The sequence below is a fragment of the Sapajus apella genome, unplaced genomic scaffold (assembly GCF_009761245.1).
Source record: "Sapajus apella isolate SASKATOON/1434 unplaced genomic scaffold, GSC_monkey_1.0 scaffold119, whole genome shotgun sequence".
Classification (NCBI taxonomy): Eukaryota; Metazoa; Chordata; class Mammalia; order Primates; family Cebidae; genus Sapajus; species Sapajus apella.
In genome coordinates, this window is record NW_022437059.1 from 2,215,631 (window position 1) to 2,232,254 (window position 16,624).

Sequence of the window (16,624 nt, forward strand, 5' to 3'; positions counted from 1 at the left end):
TTTGATCTCTAGAACTCATTTGTCCTGTATAGCGGAAACCCTTTGACCAAAATTAACACATTTGCCCCTTCCTTCCAGCTCTTGGAAACCACTATCCCACTCTGTTTCCATAAAATTTTACTATTTTAGAGTCCACATATAAGTGAGATCATGCAGTACCCACCATGCATTTATTTTGAGGCCTTGAATAAATCACCATCGCTCTGTGCTAGAGTATGCTGAGTTAGTCTCATTATAAAAGATGATTTTTTTTTCAGTAACATATTGCAAAACATTTCATAATTCAATGGTTCTTTCCCCGGGGGAAAAAAAAACAGGAAATATACAATAGTCAAAAAGTGTCTGACTCAACTGACCTTTGGAAAAAAAAATCAGTGTAACTCCAGATAGCCCTAACTTCTGAAGGTAATACTGCCTGGCCTCTGTTGATAAACAAATAAAAACACAAAACCACACACACACAAACCAGCTTCTTGTTTTTAAGTGTGCAAGAATGTTAGCACTTAAAATTTTTAAGATATACACAAACTAAACAGAACAGTTCAAGTTTTTAAAGGGAGCTTGGAAATTTGAAGAATGCAAAGTTAAAAATATTGCCCCATGATTCATATAATTATTTTTCTTTTTTTTTTTTTTTGAGATGGAGTTTCGCTCTTGTTACCCAGGCTGGAGTGCAATGGCGCGATCTCGGCTCACCGCAATCTCCGCCTCCCGGGTTCAGGCAATTCTCCTGCCCCAGCCTCCTGAGTCGCTGGGATTACAGGCACACGCCACCATGCCCAGCTAATTTTTTGTATTTTTAGTAGAGACGGGGTTTCACCATGTTGACCAGGATGGTCTCGATCTCTTGACCTCGTGATCCACCCGCCTCGGCCTCCCAAAGTGCTGGGATTACAGGCTTGAGCCACCGCGCCCGGCCTAATTATTTTTCTTTTTACCTCCATCCTCATAGCTTCTCTTCTATGCATTACTTCGGCAATTGTGTAACCAAATTTAATCACTTAACACCTTATTGGTTACAAGAACATGTTACTATGTTATTTTAAGCTGTTTTGGGCAAATTACACATAATTAGATGGGCTAGGTTAGGGCTGTCTACAAGATCCCAGCCTAGAGTATGTGCAGAAGCCTGTTTTCTCCAGGACTCTTGCTGCAACAGGATGTGGGAGAAGGGAAGCAGTAATGTTAGCAGATTGGGAGGACCCAGGTTATGGAGACACGATCCTTGCATTCCAGCACCTCTCCAGTTGATTTAGAAGAGGACGCAGAGGGAGACAGACATACAGCCATTTCTAGAATGGTAAGCTCTGCTGGCATGCTGAGAGGACAGGTTATCAAAGCCAGTTCGTGTACAACCAGTGGAGGTGGTAACTGCCCTGCTTCTGCCTAGCGTCACATAGCCTGGCAGATCTGGAAAGACTTCCCTGAGAAAGTGACCTTGGAACTGATATCTGAGTGGAAATAACTAGGCATTGGGAGAGTGTGAGGTCAGGAGAGGGCCAAGAGCTTTCCTGTAGAGGGAACTTGTGTGGAGACCTTAGGCAGGAAGAGGTTTTGCATAATGGAGGAACTGAAATCACAACCAGGCTGAAGTACAGAGCAAAGGATGCTGGGGTGTGAGGTGATGTCAAAAGGTAGACACCAGGGCCAGAGGCTGCACAACCTTGCAGGCTGTGCTAATGATTTTCTACCCCAAGAATGCTACTCCAGGAGATCAGGCAAGAGGTTAGATGGTGGTGAAGGTGGAAATGTAGAGAAAGGAACTTATTTGAGAGATATTTAAAAGGAAGTGAAATAAAGATTAGTTGGTGATAGATCGGAGAGAAAGAATGAGGGAGAGGGAGGTGTCAGGCTGCTGCCCAGGCTCTGAGTTGCCAAAGAGGGGGTCTTTTCTTCAAGGTGGTCTAAGGTTTGGAACCACGATTTTTGATCATTTTTTATTTTCTATGTGAGAAATGGGGAGTTGGCTGTCCAGGTACTCACTGTCATCTTATACTTGTTCATTAAAAAGGAGGCGCATATCTGGGGAGTGAATGAGTAAGGAGCCAGAGGAGAAGGTGAGCGGGCAGAGGCCAGGGAGAAGAGGACGAAGGGAGTCTGGGGACACGCCCAGAGAAAGGAGTCAGGGAAGACACAGCAGAGGCCGGGGAGAGGAAAGCAAGGACCGTGACAGGGAGGAAGAGAGGCTGGGGCACACTGGGGTGGAGGAATCCTGAGATATGACAGTGGTAAAGAATCGTAGCCAACCTAGTCCAATCCTTTCAATGTGCAACTGAGGAAATTAATTTTTATACTTTTACTTTATTGTAAATGCGATATTTACACTTGAGAAATTTTGGAAAACATAAAGGTGTAAGGCAAATTAAGATCAGTCATCATCATTCCACCTAGAGACACCTACTGCTAATGCAAGGACTTTGCTCCCTTTTTCCCTTTGCAATTTTACCATGGTCCGAATTGTCACACAGATACCATCTTATGTCCTGCCTCTAAAACTTAAATAACGGTTGGAAAGCGTCCCACACGCTGACCCAAAGTCTCCGTTGAAACGGATTGAGACCCGCGGGTTGTGAAACCTACTGAAGTGAGCGGCTGCGCCAGGACTCCTGGGACCCCGACATCTACAGCTCGCATGGGTAACCGCGACGGCGCCCTTCGACAGAAGCAGCCAACCGCAGACACGCCGAGGGAGGAAGGCTGCCGCAGTCCGGGCTCGGGAACTGGTCGGCACCCAGGCCGAAAAGCACGTGGGCTGAGCGGGAGCGCAGAAGAGTGCGCAGGTCAGCGCGGCGCGGTTCCGCGAGGTCCCCACGCCCGGCGACATGGGGTGCCTGCTGTTTCTGCTGCTCTGGGCCCTCCTCCAGGCTTGGGGAGGCGCTGAAGGTGAGTGGAAAGGGGGTGCCTGCCACATGCTGAGGGGACAGGTGCGCTCGCTCGCGGGAGCGTGGAGAGAGGGAGCCGGGCAGGGAAGAAGGGCGACGCCCGGTGGGGCGGGTGAGACCAGGGACGCAGTGGCGCGATCCGGCCAGAACACTCGCTGCTCCCTGGCTCCGGGAGAGGCAGCGCGGCTCAGAGCTCGCGGGCATCAGCCCCTCCTGATGCTCGTCTCCCCGTTGTTTCTTTCTTCCTTCCTTCTCTTTATGCTGGCTGCTGTCCTGGCCACTTGCTACGCGCCTCGTGTCTTCATTCTCTCCCAGTCCCGCAAAGGCTTTTCCCCCTCCGCTGCCTCCAGATCTCCTCGTTCGCCAACAGCAGCTGGACGCGCACCGACGGGTTGGCGTGGCTGGGAGAGCTTCAGACGCTCCGCTGGAGGGACGGCTCGGACACCATCAGCCCCCTGAAGCCCTGGTCCTGGGGCACGTTCAGCGACCGGGAGTTGAAGACGCTGCAACAGTTATTTCGGGTCTATCGAGACAGGTTCACCTGGGACGTGAAGGAATTCGCCAAAATGCTGCACTTAGCCTGTGAGCTGTGGGATAGGATCCTGGGCCGGTGCCCAAGGGGAGAGAATGGCCACAGAAGCTCAGCTGGGAGGCTGTGGCTCCACCTGATGAGACTCTCTGCTCTCTCCACCCTCTTCTGATTTCCCTTCTACCGGGAGATGTCCCAGCCTCTGACCCTTCAAAGTATCCCTCGTTCCTGCCTACTCCAGGTCACTTATTTTCCTTCCCGTGAAGTCTGGGTCCCCATTATAACCCGCACATCAATTTCTTCTCTTTCATCTCTCCCAGTCTTTTAAATCCTACTTTGATCTCTCTCCATTCCTCTCCACAGATCCCATAGAGGTCCAGGTGTCTGCTGGCTGTGAGGTGGACCCTGGGAACGCCTCGAATAACTTCTTCCATGTAGCATTTCAAGGAAGACATATCCTGAGTTTCCAAGGATCTTCTTGGGAGCCAGCCCAAGAGGCCCCAGATATGGCAAACTCCGTCATCCGAGTGCTCAACCAGAAGCAAGGGACGAAGGAAACGGTGCACTGGCTCCTTAATGACATCTGCCCCCAATTTGTCAGTGGCCTCCTTGAGTCAGGGAAGGCAGAACTGGAGAAGCAAGGTCAGCCTGCCTTCCTCACCCCCTGCACTCCACTTACGGGGCTCCAAAGGGGGCTTCTCCATTCCAGGGTTCTCATCCTTTTGAGCATTCAAAGGAGAGGAAGGCCCAGGAGGGGCTGGATGGGAGAGGGTATTTATTCATTTCACAGACATCAACTGAGCACCTCTTGGGTTCCATGAATTGAATTAATAAACAACTGGGGTTGAAAAATGTCAGACAGGTAGGATCCCTACTTAGTGGGGGGATGTTAATTAATGCAGTGTTTGAAATAAGCTACATATGTTGCTGCAGGACAAAGGGTGTTATAGGAGAACAGACAAGGGGCATTTATGGGGGGCTGGGACCAGAGAAGGAGAAAGAGTATCTATCAGGGCAGGTTCCCTGAAGAAGGTGGCACAAATGGGTTGAAAGTTGTGAGAGGCTTCATTTCCAACGTGAACATGTGGGGGGCATGAGCCTGGTATGAGGCCTGGGGCCTCTAGTGCAGAGTTTTCACTTTAAGATCCCCTCATTCCCTTGTTGGATACAGTGAAGCCCAAGGCCTGGCTGTCCCGTGGCCCCAGTCCTGGCCCTGGCCGTCTGCTGCTGGTGTGCCACGTCTCAGGATTCTACCCAAAGCCCGTGTGGGTGATGTGGATGCGGGGTGAGCAGGAGCAGCTGGGCACTCAGCGAGGGGACGTCCTGCCCAATGCTGATGAGACATGGTATCTCCAAGCAACCCTGGAGGTGGCCGCTGGGGAGGCGGCCGGCCTGGCCTGTCAGGTGAAGCACAGCAGTCTAGAGGGCCAGGACATCATCCTCTACTGGGGTGAGAAGGAGCTGGGGCCCAGGCTGGAGATGCCAGGAGGTGGTCCTCAGCATAGAGGGAGGCACTGGGGAAGGCGGTGGCTTGATACGCCCAGGATAGAGGAATTTCAGAGACGAGGCCTCCAGTAGAAGGGATAGAGGGGTTTCAGATACAGGAAGGAGGGAAATAAAGACCCCAAAAGTCAAAAAGGATCGAGACAAGGTGTTCTGTCTCTCCTCTGTCTCAAAGACACAAGAAGAAACAAGACTACAAAACTCAAGGATCTAGAGGTAGGCAGCAAATAAAGAATTCCAGGAAGATTCATTCCTTGGCAAAAGGGGAGCCAGGCCTTTGGGAAGGCAGGAGAGCAAAGATAGCTTGGTTGGTTGAGTGCCCCCTGTGTAGGGGCCAGTGAATCTGCATATAGTATCTCATCTCATCATGCACAATTCTCTTCGGAGCAAGTACTGCTCTTCTCATTTAAAAATAGATGAGGAAATGGAGGCTGAGAGAGGTTAACTGCCAAAGCCACATAGAAAGTGGACGGGCTGGATTTAGACTCAGGTCTGCCTTGCTACAAAGCTGTTGCCCTTCCCGTCTATGCTACACTAGCAAACGCTGGAGTGGGCTGAATTTGGGATGCCCAGATTCTGAAAACAAGATGGGGAATCTACATTTATGAGAAATAGAAATAGGTGTTTTAAGTGGAGGAGGAAATAAGTGCTTGGTGTGCTCACACGTGCCTAGACCAGGGGACTGGATATAGAGAGGGAGGGGTCCTGTGCTAAGAGACAGCCTTTTTTCCTCCAAAGCAGATGGGAGCCATGCCTTCGTGAGCTTGATTTTCTTTGTGGTCCTGGCGTGCCTGATGTTCCTCTTTGCACTCATCATAGGCGTTACCTTCCGGTTTAAGAGGCAGCTGTAAGTCTACCTTTCCCCTTTCCTCGACCTCTCTCCCCTTCATTCGTGGGCCCCCTTTTTCTTAATGGTCTTTCCCTTTCTATTCTCTCACTGTTCCTATCAGGGCATCCTGTGACTCGCCTTACCACATCTGTGTCTCTGAAACCCAGGACCTCTGGACCTCAGGTTCCCAGGACTTCTGTCTCAGTTTGCTCAGGAATTGAAGATGAAAGGAGAGATACCTTGAAAAAGCAGAGAACAGTCATAAGGCAGCTCTCATCACACCCTTTTGACATTTATCTAAAAGAATTTAAATTCTTTTAAAAAATATTATACTACAAGTTTATAAGCCAAGTGGCTCTATAAAATCAGAAGTGTAAACACATGCAAACTTGTGTCTGAGGACCTACCAGGGACAAGCAGGTAAGGGCTGGGGTGTGAGTGTGTGTGATGGGATCTGTGATGAACTGGACCGCACATGTCCTATCCAAAGGAATCAGCTGCAGCTCCTTGTTGTTAAGTATAAAGTCAGGACCTGGCTTGGCTTTAACCGTTTTTCAGGAAGACTGGAAATCTGGATTTTCATGTGAATATGACTGATTTTAAAAGGTTGACTCAAATTTTTTCAAAACACTATGTGGGACACCGCATATACGTACCTGCTGACTGATGACAAACCCAGGAGTTTGTGTCTTTTTTATAAAAAGTTTGCCCTGAAGGAGCATCTCAGAATAAGATGGTGGTACAATTTGCTTATTAAAAAAAAAAAAAAGTTTGCCCTGGATGTCATATTGGCAGTTTGAGGACACAGTTTCTATTGTAAATTTGGATTTATGACTGAAGAAGGATATTTCCTCTTTAAAAGAAAATTAGGTTGTGAGAAATAGAGGCGTCTCACATTTTTACTTGGTGTAATTAATAAATGAAGAGAAATCGTTGTGTATGTGTATTATGTTGTAAAAAGCTACTTTAAGTAGGGATATTTCTCTCAAATGGTCATCACTTTTTTCCTTGGAAGAAGACTATTATGAAGGTATCCCTTCCTTCCCAAAACAATGGCAACAACAGCAATCTCCTTTACTTACAGCTATTCTTTTATTTATTTATTTATTTATTTATTTTTGAGACAGAGTCTCGCTCTGTCATCCATGCTGGAGTGCAGTGGCGCGATCTTGGCTCACCACAACCTCCACCTCCCAGGTTTAAGCAATTCTCCTACCTCAGCCTCCTGAGTAGCTGGGACTACAGGAGCCCGCCACCATGCCCAGCTAGTTTTTTTGTATTTTTAGTAGAGATGAGGTTTCACCCTGTTGGTCAGGCTGGTCTTGAACTCCTGACCTTGTGATTCGCCCCACTTGGCCTCCCAAAGCGCTGGGATTACAGGCGTGAGCCACCGTGCCTGGCCAGGTACTTATAGCTATTCAAAGAGACAATGGAGGGAAAGGGCCAAGACCACCTGGGCAAGCATGAGCTGCAGCGATGATGGTGATAGCCCAGCTATGCTCTGTTCTTATCTTAGAAAGGACAGAGAAGGAAACCTACAGGAACAGCAGATCTTTCTGATGCCAAAGAAATAAGAAGGCCAAAATCATGTTTGCCTAGCTGGGAGGTAACCTCCTAGCAGAAAGGGCCTCTGAACATCCAGAAAAAAAAATGAGACTTAACTGTTGGAGAGTGTTAGCTAGAGAAAAGTAACATTTCACACTCTCTCTACTAGACTTGCACATATGAATTTAGGATGTGGGTGAAGATTCTGCTGGCTTCAGCTGGGCATGTCACTCATGCCTATAATCCAAGTGCTTTGGGAGGCTGAGGTAGGGGCATTGCTTAAGGCCAGGTGTTTGAAATCAGCCTGGGCAACATAGTGAGATCCTGTCCTACAAAAAATTAAAAAATTAGCCTGGAAGTGGCTAATTACTCTGTCTGGAAGCTGAGGTGGGAGGATCCCTTGAGCCCACGAATTCCATGATTGTGACTGCACTGTAGGTGTGACAGAGGGAGACCCCCATCCCCGTCTCAGAAAAAAAAAAACAAAAATTTCTGCTAGCTTCTAAATCTATGGTTCCCAAATTGTAGTAACCTGACCCGACCAGCAGCCTCAGCAGGATCTGGGAACTTGTTAAAAATGCAAATTGTTATGGGGCCTCATCCTATACCCACTGAATGAGAAACTCTGGGTCTGGGAGTGGGCTCAATAGTCAAGCCCCCTGGTGATTCTGATGCTTAGCTAAAGTTAGAGAGCCACGGTTCTTAGACATCACGCAGTGTTATGCAGCAACTTCCTTAAAATGCTAAGTGAAAAAGGAGATCTGTCTGGCCTTAGTCAGGGAGGGCGTCCTGGAGGGAGGGGAATTTGAAGCAGGACTTTGAAAAACAAAGGCAGTGAGGTAAACCAGCAAGTGCACTGGGCAAGGGGACTGGTGTTCTAGCCTCTGAACCAGTTTCCTCCTGTGCCAAAGGAGGATAATAATGTCTGTCTTATCTCCTAGACTTGTGGAGTCAAGTGTGTAATATGTGTGGCAAGCTGCAATGCCTTAAACGACGTGGAGCCTGTTGCTGTGTTTGGTACCACATTGCCCTTGGGTGATGCTCTTCAGCTTAGCTTCCTCGAGCAGTGTTAAATTTGTGAACCAACCCCACTGGCCTTCCTCATTCTGAGAGCATGCATGTTAAAACCTCTACTGATGTCTTTTTGGAAATGCCTCTGCATGAACTTGTGGTAGCTCTCACTCATCTTTAAACAATTTTAATTTATTTAGGAAATAAAGGCTTCTCTCTCAGGAAATTTTTTCTTCCTGCAAATACTCAGTTCCAAATATCTCAGAAAATCCCGAGAATTCATTTTAGAACCTGCTAATACTCTTTATAAATATCATGTTTCTTATTGAGTGTTGTGCTGTGTCAATTTATTACCAGTCTGCTCCAACTTCATCCTTCAGAACAGGCTCAGTGATAATGACCAGAGTTCCTTTGAAGTCATCACAATGACTTTCTCCTTTCTAGTCAGCACATTGTGAAGCCTTTTCAGTAAAGGGCCCTGGAGGGACACAGCAGGAGGAAGGGGCTCTCCTGCAGCTTCCAGCTACTGCAGGGTGGGTCAGCAAAGGAGGTGTGAAGACATCATGTGTGGTGCTGCCTATGGTCCCTGCCCCTCCCAGCACCCCATCCTATCTGCAGACCGTCACATCACCTGTGCTTCATCCACCCACTGCCTGGAAGTGTCCGCTGAGCAGTACTTCCTCTGCAAGCCCCTGCCTCAAGCCAGGACGGTTTCTTCCAGCTTGCCTAGCTACTTCAGGCCATCTTTGGCCTGAGTAAACCCGTGAATGTCTCTGCTACCCAAGGTACGGGACCGAACCATATCTTCTCCAATAAGCTCTGCGTCCCAGCCTTGGGGAGAAGTCACCCTTCTGAGCTGTTCTTCTTTGGATATTCTCCTTCTTCCCCAGGGCTTTTTGTTGAGTTTTCTTAGATATTATAATTGTTTTTTTTTAAAATAATGTTTAATAATTCAGTTAAACTTTCTCTGTTTAACTCATGGTGGAGTTTCTGTTTTCTGATTGACTCAGGAGGAGTCATGTGTCTTCTCAGCCGTACACAGAAGTCTGTGAACGTTCCAAAGCTACTATGTAAATTTGCTTTGGCTTGTGAGTCTATGGCATGGAGTTGGTCCACTCAGCTTTGTGGTGTAGCTCTTTCTTTGCAAGCTTAGAATGGATGTTCTTCTTCGCCAAAACCATCCTCAGAAGTGCCTGCTCCACTCTTTTTTGTTTTTCAACCTTTTTTTTTTTTTTTTTTGAGACAGTCTCGCTCTGTCACCCAGGCTGGAGTGCAGTGGCATAGTCTCGGTTCATTGCAACCTCCGCCTCCCGGGTTCAAATGGTTCTCCTGTTTCGGCCCCGAGTAGCTGGGATGATGGGTGCATGCCACCACGCCCAGCTAATTTTTGTATTTTCAGTAGAGACGGGGTTTCACAATATTGGCCAGGCTGGTCTCGAACTCCTGACCTTGTGATCCGCCTACCTCGGCTTCCCATAGTGCTGGGATTACAGGTGTGAGCCACTGCGCCCGGCCTCAACATTTTTTACTGTACACATTTAGGTTTGTTACAGAGGTCTATTGTGTGATGCTGAGGTTTGGAGCACAAATGAATCTGTCTCTCAGATAGTGAGCATAGTATCCAGTAGGTAGTTTTTCAGCCCTTGTCCCCCTTCCTCTCTCCCACTCTTGTAGTCCACAGTGTCTATTGTTCTCATCTTTATGTCCATGTGTACTCAACGTTTAGCTCACACTTATAAGTGAGAACGTGTGGTATTTAATTTTTTGTTACTGCCTTAGTTCGCTTAGGATAATGGCGTCCAGCTGCATCCATGTTGCTGCAAAGGACACAATTTCAGTCCTTTTAATGGTTGCATAGTATTCCATGGTGTATATGTACCACATTTTCTTTATCCAATCTGGTGTTGATGCTGCCCTACTCTTAGTGTATCCTCTCCTCTCCTGGCCTGGAGTCTCTGTTGCTTAGGGCGACTGTAACTGAGAGGCTGTGCTTAATAATTAAGCCAAGATGACAGGTGTAAACTGGGACTGGTTCAGACAAACGTCTCTCATTTATTATTTTCCATTCATGCTGTGCAGTTGCTTAAACTGGCTCTTGTTCCTTTTTGGCCTGGACCCTATTCTCAGGCCACATATGTCTTCACAGTTCCCACTCCCTGTGATGTGACTTGAAAAGTGCCTCTAGGTGGAAAGTCAGGGAACAACTAAAGGCTCACCCAGATTTTTTCCCATATTCAGTATCACAACAGCCACTTTCTGCTTTTCTCAATGTCTGAAACACTTGTTTAATATAGTTTGATGATTTTCCACAGGTTTTTTTGTTGAAAATTTACATGCCAGTTAGTCTTTAATGACTAAGAAAAAAGTCCCATTCATTACTTTAAAATTGTGTATCTCAGTTATTCATTTACATGTATTTTAAAAATCTCAGCTTGCGTTGTAAACCTACTGTGGAAACTTTATTTGTGAATTCGATGTCAAGCACTGTGAAATCCGGCAGTCCCCAAGGAGATGAGGGAATTGACTGATTCCTAAAATGCTTGGTGAATGATGATGACAGTAAGGGTGCTTCTGTGTGTTTCTTTTTCTAGCTTTACTTGTTACTCAGAATAATAAGATTTCCTATATCCAACCAGATTTGGTGGTGCTAATATTTCTTACCCTAATGTTTACTCTTAGAACATTGGGTAAACATTTATAATGTTCTTGGTTTGCTTGGCAGAAATGAAAACAAAACTGGAGACATCATTTGTGAAAGACACATTTTGGTGGTTAGAGAGCTGAGGGCAGTGGTAAAAGCAAAAGGACATGAAGAAGGGCAATTAAACAACTTGGTGTTGCTGATACACATTCTATATGGAGTAATATGTAAAGGGCTGTTCAGTGAAAACAGAAAGTCAGAAAACTTCTACCCAACACCTGTTCTACAGAGCTAAAAATAATCCAGTTTGCAAGAGGCAGGAAATCAAAAGGCAAATAAGAAAAAGCAAAGGATACTTTAGAACAAAGAAGCTGCTCTTGGAATCCCATAAAAATAAGTATTTTTAAAAGTATTTAATTCAATATACTTTGAAAAAAATTCAATTTTCTCTCTGTAGTTTATCTGAATCGCTTGATACTTTAATGATGCGATGAATTCATTGACTCTAGATTGGGCTACTGGAAGCCCTTAAGTGCCCTTTTACCCTTCTTTCTTTTTCTGAGAAAAAAGTAAATATACTTTGACTTCCCCCAGTGGGGAAGGTGGCAAGTGAGGGCTTCTGTGCTCAATATTCGTATTTCTCAATAAATATGTGATTTTTAGATAAGTGAATTTTGGGGGCAGCCCATTAACCAAATGGGCCTTAGGAATTTATGATTCTCATTTTATTTGTTTAGATTTTCTTTCTCTTTCTCTCTTTTTTTTTTTTTTTTTTTGGAGATAGGGTCTTGTTCTGACACTCAGGCTAGGGTATAGTGGCTCAATCATAGCTCACTGCAGCCTCGAACTTCTGGGCTCAAGGGATCCTTCTGCTTCAGCCTCCTAAATTGCTGGGATTACAGGAGCATGCCACCATTCCTGTCTAAGTTATTTTTATGATTTAGAGACAGGGGCTTCACTATATTGCCCAGGCTGGTCTTGATTTTCTGTCTGTGAGCAGTCCTCCTGCCTCAGCTTCCCAAAGAGCTGGAAGTACATGCATGAGCTGCCATGCCAGGCCTGGTTTGGCTTTCTTGGGGCATTTTTATTTAGTTTTTAATACACCTCCTTTAGAAAAATCCTAAAGTTATGTAACTGGATAATATTTTGACATTTTAACATATGCATTTATTTCTTTTCTTATATTTTTCTCTTTTCTCCTCTTTGCCCATGCAAGATATTTACACATTTCTCTTTGCCTCAGAAGAAGAATGTGGCAAGACAGAAAACAGAAATAGTTTCCCAGTCATTCTGTGTTATTTCCAGCAGCACTACCAGGGAGGGGACAAAAAGCCCAGAGAGAATCACTATGAGGTTCTCCTGGACAACAGGTCATGTGTAGCCCTTAGCAAAACTCTCCTACTTATAATTGTGACACAGAAATATCAGAAACGGTTCTGAATCTTAAAGGGCTGTGCAGAAAGTGATATGTTTGTTTCGGGGTTAATACATACGGTTTAACAATGAGTGTGACGTGAAGGTAAGAGCTAGGATTCTGGGGATTGGGGGCAGAAATCAGGAAAAACTAAAGTTGCATGTTTTGTACCATCGGAGGAATGATGCTCAGAGTTAGAAATTGCGCTAACTAATGGAAAATAAAGAGAGCAATTTATATTTAACATATTGCCTAAGAGTCACAAATATTACCTATGGGATTTGGGTGGGATTACCAAGCATTATTTTACAGAACATGTCTATTGCGTGGATAGATCATAACCTCTAGCACTGGAGCCAATGCATTTTGAGACAGTTGCTGTGACTGTATGAAAACATTTATTTGAAGTCTGGAGATGGACTTAGAATTTAATACCGATTCCAGAAACGTCCGTGGACTATAGCAAACACAGCTTGCAAGATGACTGTAGAATGATCCCATGGTGGACATACAGTGGTTGGGAGATAAAAAACTAAAAAACAAACCAGGGTAAAACCCGTCTTGTTAGAACTTTCTGGGAAGATTAAATTCCGTTAGCTTCAGAAAAATAACTAGAAATGGAGGAAAGTGGAAAGTTGCCTAAATGGCCCGTATCTCAGACTCTACATTTCAACAGTAGTAATAATAGTAACACAGCTATCACAGCAACATCAGCTTCTTGGTAAGAGATGGGCACTGGCCTGGAGAAATTTCCACTAAGAAATGTGACTCTGGCTCATAGGGTACAGTTCTGGGTAGGTGTAAAATCGTATTTGCATTACAGACTTTCAAAGAACTGAAGCTTATGAAAGAAAAACAGAAGTGAAGCTGGTTTCTCACCACCATGATCAAAAGAAACCTGACACAGTTAATGTGATGTTGGTGGTATAATCCTAGACCCGGGGAGCTAGTTCAAAAATGTGACAGTTGAAATAGCCTACTGACTTTGCAGCCTTTGGGGAGCCAAGCAAAAGCAGCCTTCTATTGGGCCTGAGAGCTGACTGCTAAGGCAAAGGGACCATCATGTCACCCACACATAGAAAAAGAATAGATATATTTAGCTCTTTGCACTGATGATGTCACCATATACCTGGAAAACCCAAGCAACCTTATTTGGAAAAACAAATGCTAGAATTTATAAAGGGATTTCAACAGGTAAAAAAAGATGAATATATGAAAATCAAAGCTATTTTTCCTGTTAACGATAACCAAGTAGAAATGTAAATGGGAACTAATTAGTCCATTTAACAAAGACAAAAACTTTAAACACTTAGAAATACATTTTACAAGAATCTTGTGGACCCCTATGAAGAAAAGTATAGAGTCCGCTGAAGGACAATAAACATGTCCTGAATTTATAAAAAGCCATGCTATAGTCTTAGTTTAGAACATTTTGTATAGTTAAATATTAATTATACCTTCAAATTTGTAAATTAAATAAAATTCTAAGTCCCCTTAAAATGACCCCAACATATGAAAAAAGAGTAGAAATGGGGAATCTGCCATAATAGATCTTAAAACCCATAACCAGGGTCATCAAAACATCACGGTAATAAAATAGAAGTTGACAAACAGAAGAATAGAGGAACATAATAGAAAGCTAAGAAATAGATCTCAGCATATATGAAAATTAGTCTATGTATGGGATGTTATTTCATATTACTGCAAAGAATAACTAATGGGTGGACCTACTATTCATGTAGAAAAAAAGTAATTGGAACTCTCTCTCATAGGATAAATAAACTCCAGATGTATTAAAGACATGGAAGTTTAGAATTTTTTCTTTCTTTCTTTCTTTTTTCTTTTTTTTTTTCTTCGAGATGGAGTTTCACTCTTGTTACCCAGGCTGGAGTGCAATGGCGCGATCTCGGCTCACCGCAACCTCCGCCTCCTGGGTTCAGGCAATTCTCTTGCCTCAGCCTCCTGAGTAGCTGGGATTACAGGCACGCGCCACCATGCCCAGCTAATGTTTTGTATTTTTAGTAGAGACGGGGTTTCACCATGTTGACCAGGATGGTCTCGATCTCTTGACCTCGTGATCTGCCCACCTCGGCCTCCCAAAATGCTGGGATTACAGGCGTGAGCCACCGTGCCCGGCCCCAATTCTTTCTTTTTTCTTTTCTTTTTTTGAGACAGAGTTTCACTCTTGTTGTCCAGATTGGAGTGCAATGGCACGATCTCAGGTCATTGCAAACTCTGTCTCCCAGTTCAAGCAATTCTCCTGCCTCAGCCTGCCAAGTAGCTGGGAGTATAGGCATGCATCAACACACCTGGCTAATTTTGTATTTTTAATAGAGACGGGGTTTCTCTATATTGGTCAGTCTGGTCTTGAACTCCCGACCTCAGGTGATCCTCCTGGGTTGGCCTCACAAAGTGCTGAGATTACAGGTGTGAGCCACCACACCCAGCCTAGAAGTTTTTTAAACCAAAACAGAAATTCACAAACTATAAAATAAAATATACATATATTAACAAATAAAAAGTTTTTATGGCAATAGACAGCATAAACCTACTATAGATTGGGAAAATATCTACATTACAAATGACAGATAATGTCAGTTAATATTAATAATGAGCATAGTCACTCACAAATTTATAAGAAAAAGTTCAACACTCAGATAATAAATGCCTAAGACTATGAAAAGATAACTCATGAAGAAAAATTCAAAATTGCTAACATAAGAAAGATAACCATCCTCAGTAGTCACCGAAGAATAATGAGATATCTATTCTAATGTATCAAATTGGTAGCAATGAAGGAGGATATTATTTTTTAACAGCTTTTTGAAAGCTATTGGCAAAAATCTCTTTACATGAAAAATTAATGGGCCCTTGCACTCAAAAATTCTACTCTTGGGAACATATTTTATTTTATTCTATTATTATTATTTTTTTATTTTTATTTTTATTTATTTTTTTTTTTGAGACTGAGTTTTGCTCTTGTTACCCAGGTTGGAGTGCAATGGCGCGAACTCGGCTCACCGCAACCTCCGTCTCCTGGGTTCAGGCAATTCTCCTGCCTCAGCCTCCTGAGTAGCTGGGATTACAGGCACGTGCCACCATGCCCAGCTAATTTTTTATATTTTTAGTAGAGACGGGGTTTCACCATGTTGACCAGGATGGTCTTGATCTCTTGACCTTGTGATCCACCTGCCTCGGCCTCCCAAAGTGCTGGGATTACAGGCTTGAGCCACTGCACCCGGCCTGGGAATATATTTTATTAAAATGAAAGTACCAGAGATTGAGGATGTATGTACAAGATGATTGTTGCAGCCCTTTATGTTTGTAAGTACATATTTTGTAGTAGCCAAAAACTGAAAATAGATATTGATTAGGACTAGGTGCAGTTGCTTAAAGCAAAAACAGCCCAAATAACAGAGGCTTAAACAAGTAAAAGTTTATCTTTCTCTCTTGCAGGATGGAAGTCCAGACGTAAGCACTCGAAGGCTAGCTTCCTGAGGTTAATAGGGGCCTGGGTTGTTGAGCTCATCGCTCTGTTACTCATTGTTACCCTTTATGCCAAAAGCTAAAGTTTGATCCATCACAAGAGTTTTCTGGGTAGCAGGATGGAGGAAGGAAAACGGACAACTTCCTTATCCCCACTTTTAAAGTGAATGAGCAGAAATAGGATACACAAACACAAGCCTTCTGCTACTGTCTTGGTAGGGAGCATTCATGCGACCATACCTACATGCCAGTGAGGCTGGGCTATCTCACATTTAATCTGGTGAGAATATGGCTAACTAAAAATCAGATTTTGTTGCTAATGAATTTGATGAAGCAACTTGCAGTTTCTGTTATAGGCAAACCATGGAATAATGGGCGGGCCTCGAAAGAAATGAGTTAGATATATTAACTTTGACTTGAAAGAACTAGAACAACTTTACTAAGTTTCAAGAATCTGTAACCAATGTATTTCTCTCACATTTTTTGTTTATTCACAAAATTATATATAATTACTATGTTTGTCTACAAACATTTAAAAGACCATTTAAAAAGAAAAGTTAAAACATAAAGAGATATGCCAGGCTCGGTGGCTCAAGCCTGTAATCCCAGCACTTTGGGAGGCTGAGGCGGGTGGATCACGAAGTCAAGAGATCGAGACCATCCTGGTCAACATGGTGAAACCCCGTCTCTACTAAAAATACAAAAAATTAGCTGGGCGTGGTGGTGCGCGCCTGTAGTCCCAGCTACTCAGGAGGCTGAGGCAGGAGAATTGCCTGAACCCAGG

General features: G+C 44.3%; 1 protein-coding gene across 2 annotated transcripts in view; it reads left to right on the forward strand.

Annotated features, from left to right (window-relative positions):
- The first annotated feature begins 2,289 nt into the window (after positions 1-2,289).
- The window catches only part of CD1D (CD1d molecule), a 39,467-nt gene continuing 25,132 nt past the window's right edge, over positions 2,290-16,624 (forward strand). Inside the window, exons 1-5 of one of the 2 annotated variants that reach the window (XM_032260751.1) lie at positions 2,290-2,883; positions 3,198-3,464; positions 3,775-4,053; positions 4,583-4,861; positions 5,656-5,965. In XM_032260751.1, the coding sequence (XP_032116642.1) occupies positions 2,823-2,883; positions 3,198-3,464; positions 3,775-4,053; positions 4,583-4,861; positions 5,656-5,765 (996 nt within the window). In that variant the 5' untranslated portion in view covers positions 2,290-2,822 and the 3' untranslated portion in view covers positions 5,766-5,965. Of the gene's footprint in view, positions 2,884-3,197; positions 3,465-3,774; positions 4,054-4,582; positions 4,862-5,655; positions 5,966-16,624 lie in introns of those variants that run through there. The other variant, XM_032260748.1, reaches the window with a different exon arrangement.